The sequence below is a fragment of the Tauraco erythrolophus genome, chromosome 12, assembly GCF_009769465.1.
Source record: "Tauraco erythrolophus isolate bTauEry1 chromosome 12, bTauEry1.pri, whole genome shotgun sequence".
NCBI lineage: Eukaryota > Metazoa > Chordata > Aves > Musophagiformes > Musophagidae > Tauraco > Tauraco erythrolophus.
In genome coordinates, this window is record NC_141476.1 from 5,598,470 (window position 1) to 5,610,375 (window position 11,906).

At 40.2% G+C, this 11,906-nt stretch overlaps 1 protein-coding gene across 2 annotated transcripts in view; it reads left to right on the plus strand.

The window, feature by feature from the left end:
- Positions 1-8,600, plus strand: part of MDFIC2 (MyoD family inhibitor domain containing 2) — a 44,811-nt gene extending 36,211 nt beyond the window's left edge. For both annotated transcript variants that reach the window (XM_086619218.1, XM_086619219.1), the window contains 2 exons: positions 3,760-3,981; positions 8,341-8,600. In XM_086619218.1, the coding sequence (XP_086475344.1) occupies positions 3,760-3,981; positions 8,341-8,600 (482 nt within the window). The remainder of the gene's footprint in view (positions 1-3,759; positions 3,982-8,340) is intronic.
- Positions 8,601-11,906: the final 3,306 nt, after the last annotated feature.

Below are 11,906 nucleotides of genomic sequence, written 5' to 3' on the forward strand. Positions count from 1 at the left end.
GAAGCTGAATAGATGCTCCTAAAAGTCACTAACAAAGTTTGACCCTCTATCCATCTCTAATTGTAATTTAGATTTCTTTTTACATTCTCATTTAACAGTAATCTTAAATATCAGTTGTACCTAATATATTTTTAAAGCCTATTTGGCTCCACTTGTTTGTTCCAAACTCAACTTACAACTGTTCCATGCAGCAACAAACTATAAAAGAAAAAAGTGCTAACCACTTTTTTTTTTATGCTGGTCTAGCATAATCTTTATTTCTTTAGACCCTTTGTGCAAACATTAAATTGATGAAAGACATAATGTAGATGGACCCACAGCTGAACTGAAGGTAATTGCATAAAAATGAAATGGAGACCTATAATTGTACACTGCTTTAGCCCCTACCGCACTGTTTTCTGGAAGCAAGGATCTCGCTTGTCATAGCAAGCTGCTCGTTACGGTGATTGCATGAAGACTTGATCTAGCTGTACAAGACAAGTATAACATTACTTAAAGGGAGCTTTTCAAACTAAGAGTCTGACACTAAAATGTACTGTATTTTCAAAGATGTAGTGTACTTTAACAAACAGAAGAGTTCTTGAATGACAGCTTTTGTTACCCTTTTGTTTGATGGTGCTGAATTGAAAAATTCAGGTTATGTCTATGCCTTTCTATTTCTGGTTTTGATTTCTCTTCAACAGCACTTCAAGAATAAAAATTGACTCGAAGCATGAATAGTAGAAGTCGGTGGATACAGTAAATGTTAGTCTGGCATTTACTGATTACTTCCGTCTGACTTTTTTTCAGTCCCATTTGTTGAATGCTTAAATGCATTCTGTGGGCCATTGTATTGCTGCAGAAACGGGGAACTCCACAGATACATCGTGGTTTAAAATATATCCAGTTTAGACTTCTGGGCCAATTTTGAAAGTGGAAAATGATAGAAATCGTCATTCTTGCCTAGACCTTTCAGTCTGATCCATGTGTATTCAGCTGCTCAGCCTGCGTGTAGCTCTCAGCCTGGACAAACAAGATCCATTTGTAAGATTGGCACCCGAATAACAGGTGGGGCATGTGTCTTTTGGACTCACAATTCTTATCCAATAAATCCAATGCGTAAGCAGGACATTGCTTCCTCCAGAGCTCTGCTACTTCAATTAGCACAACTTTTCCTGGAGACAATATATTAAAAAAGCAGGAAAAAAAGAAAGTGCAGGAAAAATTGTGGCATGCCACTGATTTATAAACACTGGAAAAGAGGTTACTGTACATGTAAGTACATAAAAAATGAATGAATTTTCACATTTTGGACTCAAGAGGCTGGCCAAAAAAAATCGGGGAGGGGGAAGCTATATTTACTTACTCTGGGGCAAAAACCATCAACAAATTATCACAGATGGGCAAAATCAGACGTGTTTGCCCAGGATGCTGGTTTCCTATGACCAAGTGTACAGCATGCAGGCAAGCACCACTGTGCTTTGCACTACTGGTCTGTACTCAGAGGAGTCACCGCTCTCCTGCCCTTCCCAAGTCTCGCCCGTGGCTTTCTTTTGTCATAACGCTCACAAAAACTGACAGTTACAGGTTTCTGAGACTCCTCTCTGCACCGCTGCTGTCTTACGGTCTCCTTCTCTCTGCTTCTCTCTATTCCACCAGTTACTCTCTGCCTAAGGCCAATCCATAAACTCTCCAGGACAGGGAAAACCCATGTTTCCTTCATAGTAGACTTTGTCATTATTACAAGTTCAAAAATCTGCCAACATACATTTTTAGAGAAGTGATTTAAAGTTAAAATAAAAACAATAGCTTAGTATTTCTTCTTATCCTCCCCCAAGGTCTTACTATGCTTATCTCTACCAAGCTTTTCTGCTTCTACATATTTCACCACATGAAGATGATCTAAAACTGCATGAAATCTGACTATGAGTAAAAATTTAAATTAATTTCTTACTCATTCTGTAAGTAGATAGAATCATAGAAAATAGCTTGGAGTAGACTTCTAGAAGTCACCTAGCAAAGAACGGTGCTGGATGATGTCTTCCACTTCATTAACCAGAGTAATGGAGAAGCCAAGACCTCAACTCCTTCCAGCAGCACACAGTGGTAAAAGGCTAGGCCACTGCCACAAGCAGCAGCAAGGGCGACTGGGGCTGCATATGGGAACTAGCCTTTGCCTCAAACAAGGGCTAATTCTGCAATAAGACACTCCCCAGTCTCATCTGGGGCTGCCCTGATGCTTTACACCTCCCATGATGAGGAATTTGTTCCCATATGCAGCCCCAGTCGCCCTTGCTGCTGCTTGTGGCAGTGGCCTAGCCTTTTACCACTGTGTGCTGCTGGAAGGAGTTGAGGTCTTGGCTTCTCCATTACTCTGGTTAATGAAGTGGAAGACATCATCCAGCACCGTTCTTTGCTTTCTTTTCTCCAGGCCAACAAAACCTAGCTCCCTCAGCCTCTCCTCATACATCAGATGTTCCAAACCCCTCACCACCTTGGTGGGTTTCCTTGAACTTGCTCCAGATATGTTAGACTTCAAGTCCTTGCTTCCCCTCACTTTAAGCCAAATAGTCCCAGCGGTTTTTCACCTACCTTGCAATCCACTCATCCCATCCACATTTTGTCCTTTTAACTGCAAGGATGCTATGGAACACAATCAGAGTCTCATTAAGGTTTCACTCTATATCAACTTTTTCTTGGCTTTTCTTTAATATATGTCAGGGGCCAAAGGTACCTGAAAAACGAGAGATATGCAAGGTCTCTCTTCTGGCTCCTTGCAGCCAAGCACAGACTAACTGCTTTAGAGCACTTACTGTTCCTCTCAGAAAGTAATATCTGCAAAACTGAGGTGTTTGTAAGGATTGATTTTCTGTATATAGCTCAAGAGCAAGCATATCACAAGATTTAAGTAAGATAAGAAGTGAGGCTGTGCTTGATGTGAGGTGCAGGAGTTAATCAGTGGTAGATAAGAACTGATGAGGTTTTATCATCCCAGCCATAGAGACAATGACTGTGTTTCTTGGCCTCTTGATCACTTCAGAGAGTAAGTGAAACTATATATCAAACCATGTTTATCTGTGCCTGAGAAGTTCTTCAAGAATAAATTGAGCTCAGAACTCTTCTTAACCTTTCCCCTAGTTGGGGCTTAAAATTAAGCTCTCCCTCTGGTTTTTGAGCTGCCTCTCTGGCATGCTGACAGCATGTGAAGTATCCCATCTTCTAGTTGACTTCCAGGCCAACATCACAAGTGTGGACGAAATGATGAAATAATGAATCTGGATGTTAAACAGAGACCATCTGGCTTGCTTTGCTACAAGATTATGAGCCACGGAGAGCTGGCACATCTGCATCTAGGTACTACCTACACATACATTGTTGGCTGCAAATTTAGGGAAACAGAGCTGCTGTTGAAAAATAACAAAATAATTGTTTTGCCTTCTTTTATATCACAGATTAAAGTTCAGATATCGGACTCCAAATAGATGTAAACTGAGGCAATAGGTTTGTTCTCTCTCCTAACCTGATCCCACCCAGTGGAAGTGAATTGTTACTTAGCCCCTGAGTCCACTGGGTTTGAGAGAAAAACTTAAAATGCAAGTTCACAAATACTTATACTATGAATAAACTTAACTTGCTTAAAGAGACTGAAATCATTAGGTAAAGCAGGGTTAGGCCTTGGAAGTAAACAACTGTAGGCTTGGAAATTCTGCATATGTTATTCTTTCAGATCTCTGTCTTAGTATTGCAAACAAGTCTTTTTTTTTTTCCTAATCCCACCAGATAACCAGCTTACAAATGAAAAACATACAGATGAAAAGCCTATGAAAGGTATCGTTATGAGTTCTGTCGCAGAATTCAGCATCACAGACGCTTCATCAAAGGGTACCAAAACTGAGAAGAAATTGTCAGCTGCGAGCACATCATCCATCGCTTCCCTGGAGAAATGCAGAGAATTCACTTACATCGAAGATGACGCATCAGTACATCAGAGAGACAGCGACGGTATGTTTTATAAAACAGATCACATTTAAGCTGATTTCTAAATAGTGCCCATTGCAAGAGCGCTGTGTGTATCTAACTTGAAATAAATGCTTACACGCTGAACGGGAGGTTCAAGAACCCAGCCAAAAGCAGCATGAAGTTGCCATTCAGACATTTTTGCAGTAGACGAGAATCTGTAGAAGATGACCTTAAATTGTCAGTGGTGCTAAAGTCATAGAAGAGGAGCTTAGAAGCCTGTTGTGCAACAGAGCATTTGCACCTTCGTAATGAGTGTTTGCACAGCGGTACTAGTGTCGGTACCAGATAAACAGAGTATCTCACGCGCCATTCTGCTGACCCATCACCAAACCCACACAGCAAAACTCATGAGGATGAGAAGCTCTCTTCATACTCTGCCCTGATGGCTCTGGGCCAGGCAGATATACATAGCTAGGACTCCTGGTTACTTCAGTGTGCATCGCGTTTTGGGAAAAAAAAAAGTGTTTGACAACAAAGCACTATGATGGGTAGTTACAAACCAAACTTGCAACAGAAGCCCTGTAGTTCTTTTTTGCAAAGAAATAGTGCAAGTGCATTTTCGCAAATTGAACATAAAATGCTTTTGAGCTAATAATCAGAGCTGTCTTACCTTTTTCGAAAAGGAGCTGATCCTTTTTGTTGTGCAAAAGCACAACTTAAAGAGTCAAATACCTATGTTATGTTTTGTAAGAGTTTTAGAGGCAATAGTATAACCAAGAGTTGAGGAACAGAATGGGTTGTGAACACTCATTACAGACCAAAGGGCATGACTCCTGCTAATCTCAACAATATAACACCTTGATTTTAGTGGAATTGTGCTGTGAACCAGCTGTTCCTGGTTACTCCAATGGATATGAAAAGAGTGCATCTATGAAGCATTTTTGAAGTTTCTCGTGTGTGCCTTTTGCAGTAACAGATTAGTGTGTTATATCTGATGGAGTTGGGATCTATCACGCATATCATACTAACAATCTCTCAATTAAGAACTTCTAAATATAGACCAACACAGTAAACCACCATACTCTCCAGGAACCATCACCATCTCCATTGTATCACTGATCCTGTAATTAAAGGAATATCTCTGATCCATCTATTAGAATACACTCAATTTCAATGAAGGATCTGAAGTACTTACTTCATTTAGGGGACTTGTCCTCTTAGTCCAGACACTCACTATTTTCTGAGTTTGCTGACTGTCCAATTGGGCCCCTCAACCATTATTGGCATACAGGTATGTACCATGTGATGCAAATAACAGATTGCATACTCCTTAAAAAACCTAAAAGTGAAGGAAATTAGCAAAAAAAACCCCACCAATCTGTGCTCAATTAATAATGTTAAGGGCTGGACAGAAGCCAGGAAAACCAAAGGAAGCCAGATTTGTGGTTGTCACTGCATACTCTGCTCACTCTACTCTGACACGTTACTGCTTATTCCACACACACGAGGCCAAATCCTGTTCACTGGTGCACGGAGCACCTCTGAGGACAGTGGTAGCTGAGGAAGTTGAAGATTATTTTGTTCCCTGAGCTCAGAGAGGAGCAGATCCAAAGCTCATAGGTCTCACCAAGGGTGACCATCGTGGCTGCCGTGAGCTTTGGACTAGGTCTGCTCAGGGCATCCTCTGCGTGAGCAGAAAAACTTAGAGATGAGGCAGGCTAGAAAAATTATTAGGATTTCTTCTTTTGTGCTAATTAATCTACTAATGTAGAGAATGAGAGCTGAGGTCGTCATTCTCACTGAGATAAACACAGTAGTGCCGTTTCGCAAACAGCAGGGAAAACAGAGGAGGAAACAGGAGATTGCATCTTCTTTTAAGTAGTTTGTGGCTAATTTATTTTCAAATATATAAATGAATGCATAGGAATGGATGTTTAATTGGTAATATCTATTATTTATATACATTACCCCACTTAAAACAGGACAAAAAAGCCTCACACATGCAGATTTTTCGAAATGTGTTACATCCATTATCACAGTTCATGGTGTGTGCTCTGATGGGAATTTAAAAGCATCTTTACTGCACATCACAGACTCTGTGCTGAAACATTACTTTATTATTAAATTCTTGTGCTTTTTGTGTGCTCCCTTTCCTGGATGAAGCCCTAAGAATCATGTCTATTCTCTCTAGATTACATAAGCATCATTATGGTTAACACATTCAGGGAAAAAAAAAAACCACGTTATTAGAAAACAGATCTTTGGAGAGAAAAAAGAAAAAAATTGAGATATCCTTAATTGATATGTAATTTTGAATTTAATCTCATGTCTATGTAGAGAAAGGAAATTTTATAAACATAAGATATCTAAAAAAGAATAGTCTTAATTACACCATGGACTACTGGATAAAATGATTACATTTTCTACACTGTAAATTTCATACAATTAAATGCAGTGGTGTCACCTTATAGAACGTTTCAATTTTATAATTATTTCAGTTCATTTAGTTAGAAAAAATATATAAGCATGAATTTACTAAGTATCATCCAAATCTAGTCATTCTTATTCTACAGAACTGACTTAGAAGTTAGTTGTGCTTGTCTGAACTTAAATAGATCTTGACATATTTAAATAAGTATTAAAATTGATAACACTGGTGATGATATGCTACTTAGAAAGAAGTTCTATCACATGCTATTTATTCTTGCTACCTGCTTTAACTGCCTTTTTTTTTTAATAAAGAGACGAATGATTTTGTAATTTTGTTTTTCATCAAGAAAGCTTAAAAAGAAAAAAAAAAAAAAAAGTATAATTCTGGAAACTTCCTGGCAGTGAACTTTATGTTACGTGAGAGAGAAAATGCCACAACAGAACCAATGCAGTTGAACGAGTTCACAGTTAGTCATCCTAGGGCAAGAAATGTGGTTATAACCATATGCTTTCCTGAAAGAACCAATGAAAAGGCATTCATATTGTTGAAGGCATTTTTCCTTTCCAAAAACAAGGAGGGAAAAAAAATTAAAATTGAAAGGTCTGGGTCTTTACGCTCCAACTGGATTCACACAGTCAGAATCTCACACCTGCTCCGAGCCCCGCGCACCCGCAGGCAGCCTCCCCAGATGCTGCCGCCTGAACGGTGGGGAGTTAATGAGTTGATTCTTGAGGGGAGCAAATATAAGACAAAGTTTTCATCACAGTGGCCAAGTTTTCAGGAATGATCTCTGATTCCAGACACACATCCCAGCTGATACTATTTTTCCAAACTTTTGTCTCCTTTCAAAAATCAATAAGTCTCTGAATGAGAAGCCTGTTTCAGGGGGGAGGTGGAAGGACCGTAGGTTGAGAATCTGTCAGCACACTGCCCTCTCTCCACACTGTTCTCCAGACTTGCGTTTGCTCCCCGTTTTCAGTTAGGCGATCTAGCTGTCCTTAAAACATTTTTACTGAAACAGAATACTTTTACAAACAAAACTAGGAGCAGATGACAAATCCGTACTCTTTTTCTCCCCCGTGTGCTGATCTCGTCTTATTCACAAAGTCATCTCAGAAGATTGTCCAGATGTCATATGGAATCCATGAGCCAGGGATGCCCAATCCCATGCATCCAGACTGACCATGAAGAAAAGCAAGAATTAGACCTGGAGAGTCTGGGGGCCCCATCCACTCTCCACAAAAGCTCTGGGTGCTTGCACGCTGGCTTCCAGCAAGGATTACATCAGACTATAACAGACTGACAGCCCAGAAAAGTATTCTTCAGATAAGAAGGAGCCAGTTCTGAACTGTTCACATGCAGGTTAAAACAGTCCTGAAAGTTTTTTTAGGGTTTTTTTTGTTGAACTTTTTTTCCTTCCTAGAAATAGCAGGAGGAGTCTGATTATTTTTATCTTTAATTGGAAATTCTTGTGGAAGAGAAGATAAACTCCAGCATCAAGTGTGCTGCTCAGGCAGCACGTGGCATCACAAAGCAGCAGCACTTCCAAACTCCTGCAAGGCTGCAAACCCCACAGCACAGCATTCTGGCTGCGTGAGGTCCGCTCCTCTGCGGAAATTTACAGCCCAGATTCTTTAAGAGCATAAAATCACAGAATCATTAAGTTTGGAAAAGACCTTTAAGATTGTTGAGCCCACTGTAAAGTTGGTATAGAGTACTTGTTCCTCTGAACTTCACTGCCACAGAATATTCTCATTCAAAGTATTCTTATGTCACTGTTGTTTTTCCAGCACAAATAACACAGATATAAATCCTTTCGTTTGAGGTTACGGAAGCAGTTATCATCAATGTATTTTTAGCCAGCCCTGGGTGCTGTCTTGTATCTCATTTCTGTGTAGTGACACTTAGCCTGAACCTGGGTAACCAAGGATGCCCTTTTCTTATGTCTCACTGCTTTTCCTTTTTCATAGATGAATGCGCAACACTTATCCTGGCCTGCTTGTTCTGCCAATTTTGGGACTTTCTTATAATGCTGCCTGATACGTGTGAACATTGGCTGACAGATACCTGTTGTCCATCCAATAGATACTACCAGACCTCCAACGAAGACCACGCCAACAACGACTGCAACTGTGACTGTGACATTGATTGCAGCCTTTTTGAGTCATGCCACGAGACTGGGGAATGCCTGGAACTGGCCATGGAGATTTCTGAAGTCTGCTATCGCTAACAGGAAAATAAGTGACAAAATTCCTCAAAACTGTCTGAAAGTGAACTGAGATCAAAGTAGATCTTTTTTTTTTAAAAAAAAAACAAAACAAAACGAAAGAACACCCCCATGAAAATAATACCCAGAGTGTTTGCCAACCAAGACTATGTGCATCATGCTGCTCCTGCCCTGGAGGTCTGTACATCTGTACCATTCCGGTTGCATGATTTCACAAACTGCAGAAACCAATAAAGGACAAAAAAGGGTCTTCTCCTTTGCCATAGATGACAACAGAATTCCTAAGTGCCAAGTGTGCTCGATGCTTTACCCACTGTCAGTCTGATTCTTTTATAAACCTCTAATTGCTTTAAACACGGATTTCCCCATTCATAAACACAGGACAAATTAGGACATTATTTTAGGACTGATATATGTTAGTTCATCTTCCTAATGGATTCATACCTAAACATGTATTACATATTGTTGGTTATTATTAATAATGTATAATACAGCATCATTTTATAATTAAAAATTTATTTATTCAATCTCTTAAAACACACTCATACTCTCAGTTTAGGTAGAAGAGAAAATTAAATGAATTAGAAACCATGCTAGCGGTAATTACAGCAAATGTCTCTAAAAATCTCCAGTGAATTTTGTAGAGGAAGCATTTTAACAGGGCAGCGCAATTCGACAGCGTATTAATGTGCGTGCCTATGGTTATGTAATAACAGGTTATGCCTATTGTTCATTAGTTATAGGAAAGGGCTCCTTAAGTGTAATTAGCCTAAATGGGAATTGACTGCACACTTCCAGAGGAGAATTACCCCGTGGACAGCCAGTAACTCCTTCGCCTGATTTTCGTTTGGGAGATTTCTGCAAGCAGCAGAATATTGCCACCTATTCTATTGGAAACAGGTATCTCCACCTGTGCACAAAAAGATTACAAAATGACAGTATCTATCCTGGCTGTGCTTTCAAACTCCCTTTATCTCTTTTCTGATGGCAGGTCTGATTAATAAAAAGGAAATACATATCGCACATTACACATAAGACAACAAAAGCATGTAAATTCAGCTGCCTGAGGGTGCAGAATGCAGGTATTAAGCACAGAGGAAAACACAGAGTTGCTTGCTCACGTTAGATATTTATAGACTGACACCAAAGACAGTGTTTGCTTTGCATAGGCACTAAAACTTCTCAAATTCCCACTGAACTCAGTGCAGAATTGCCTGGGGAATTCCGAACAAGAACTCTGGACAAGCTGCTGGGATACTCAGGATTGCTTAAATCATTGAAGCCACTTGTTTAATAATTTGAGTTTCAAATCTTTGGTCTTGACACAAGAATATTTAATGGAAACAAAAATTCATGTGAATTTCCTTTTTTTCCCCCCAACTTCTGGAAAACTCATGTTTTCAAAAAAAATCAGAAAGTAATAAGTAGGTAGGACTGCTAACAATCTCTGTACAGGCATCTTACAAAGCTTAGTGACCTAAGGACAACAAGCCTTAGAAACACAAGGAGCTGCCCAACATACCTTGTTTCTGTGCTGCTTCCAGGACATCAGTAGGGAGCAAAAGAGGTTTGCTTACATTAATTGCAACGCCACATTGTCAGCTGAAGCCACCTGATGGAACAAAGTCATTAGTCCTTAATTGCCACACCTGCACTAACCTGCCTGGACCCAGACCCAGAGAGCACTAACCACCGTCATCTGGGAGGCACTGGTTTTGCACAACCTGGGCTGGGCAATGCTGAGTTTTAATGCTTCAGTATGCACTCTCCCACAGATTTTTGACCTTAAACCTTACAACTGAGCTTCACAACTACACTGTCAGTGCTTGGATCATTCCACTTTCTACCATAGCTTGTCCTCAACAAAGTGGCAAGTGGCCTGTATGAATAAAGACACTGACTCAAAGCATCTAAGAGTCAGAAAAGGAGAAAACCTGCCCCACATACCATTTTTCAGACAAATACCAACAGATATGCACATTGTTAGTCCTGGCTTTTGATGCCACTATCCAAAAGAGGAGATTTCACATGCAAGGGCTGGAAGGAGCCCAAGAGAGAAAACCAGAGGGTGGCATACCCCAGAATGCTGCCAGTGAGGGACCCAGAGATGGGGAGCTTGTCTTATAAGCCAGAATGTCTTCTTCTAGCTCTAGGCCTGTAAGGTAATATGCATTGACCATACTGGAATCGCTCATGACAAGTGAGGTCTCCATACATCAGCTGTGGAGCTGAATTAATGACTATTGTCACAAATATTTTTTTTCAACTCTTCTCCTAGGAATCATTATTCAATTACAATCCATAGGTTGGCAAACTGAGGTCAAGTCTACTGTAGGGCATGGGTAAGGTCAAACACAGACTTACAATGATCATGGCCATAGCCATGGCTAGACAGGATGTCCCAACAATATGAATTGAATCACACTGTGGGATAAATTGAGAGCTGCTGTTGTACTGAACGGTGACATTTTAAATAATGCAGCAATATCTCCTTGCCTAATGTATACAATGGCACATTGCTTGGTTCCCTGCTTTAGGAAGTAGGTTTTTAGAGGCCATCTGTATGAGCAATGAAGTTTCAAAAAACATGTAATTTTGTACAATGTAGTAGAAGCAGCATTTTATGATGACTTTCTTTTCTGCCATGAAATTATTAACTGCAGCATTGTATTTTCATGACACACAAGAACTGTTTAATACATTGGCACCAGAGAAAGTCAGTCAGACTTTTCCATTAACCGGGTTTCTTCTTTGGAGAGCTGTCCCATTCCCACACTAAACTGTCTCCCTAGGCCAGAGAAATACCCATATATCAGATTTGAACATGGGTAGACATTCCAGTGAAACAGAAATATTTGGAACGAGTCAAGGCTGTCTCTATATTTTTTATTTACTGGGAAGGAAGGTCTGAGTGCTTGAGTAGGAGGCGTTTGGGTGGATGGCTGTTCTGAACATGTTGGACTCAGCTGTGCTCCCGGAGAGATGTCAGCTCTGCAGCATGTGAAACCAGCTCCTCAGAACAACAAATAGAAGTTACCATTTTGCAAACGGGAACATCGCTCCGACACGACGCCTCTCCTCAGCACCATAAATGCGCTGACAGATTGGTTGGGGGAAGAGAGAGACAGAGATAATAAGGAAGAACTATATTGCTACCTTCTACAGGAAGGGACCATGGGATGATCTCTAAGAATCTCCTCTTGGAAATGACCCAGCAGTCTCATCCTTAGAAGGAAAATGTCTTTTCACCTCCTTTCACTGTGTTCTCAGGTCACAATACAGATTAGGACATAAGCACTTTACAGCAGA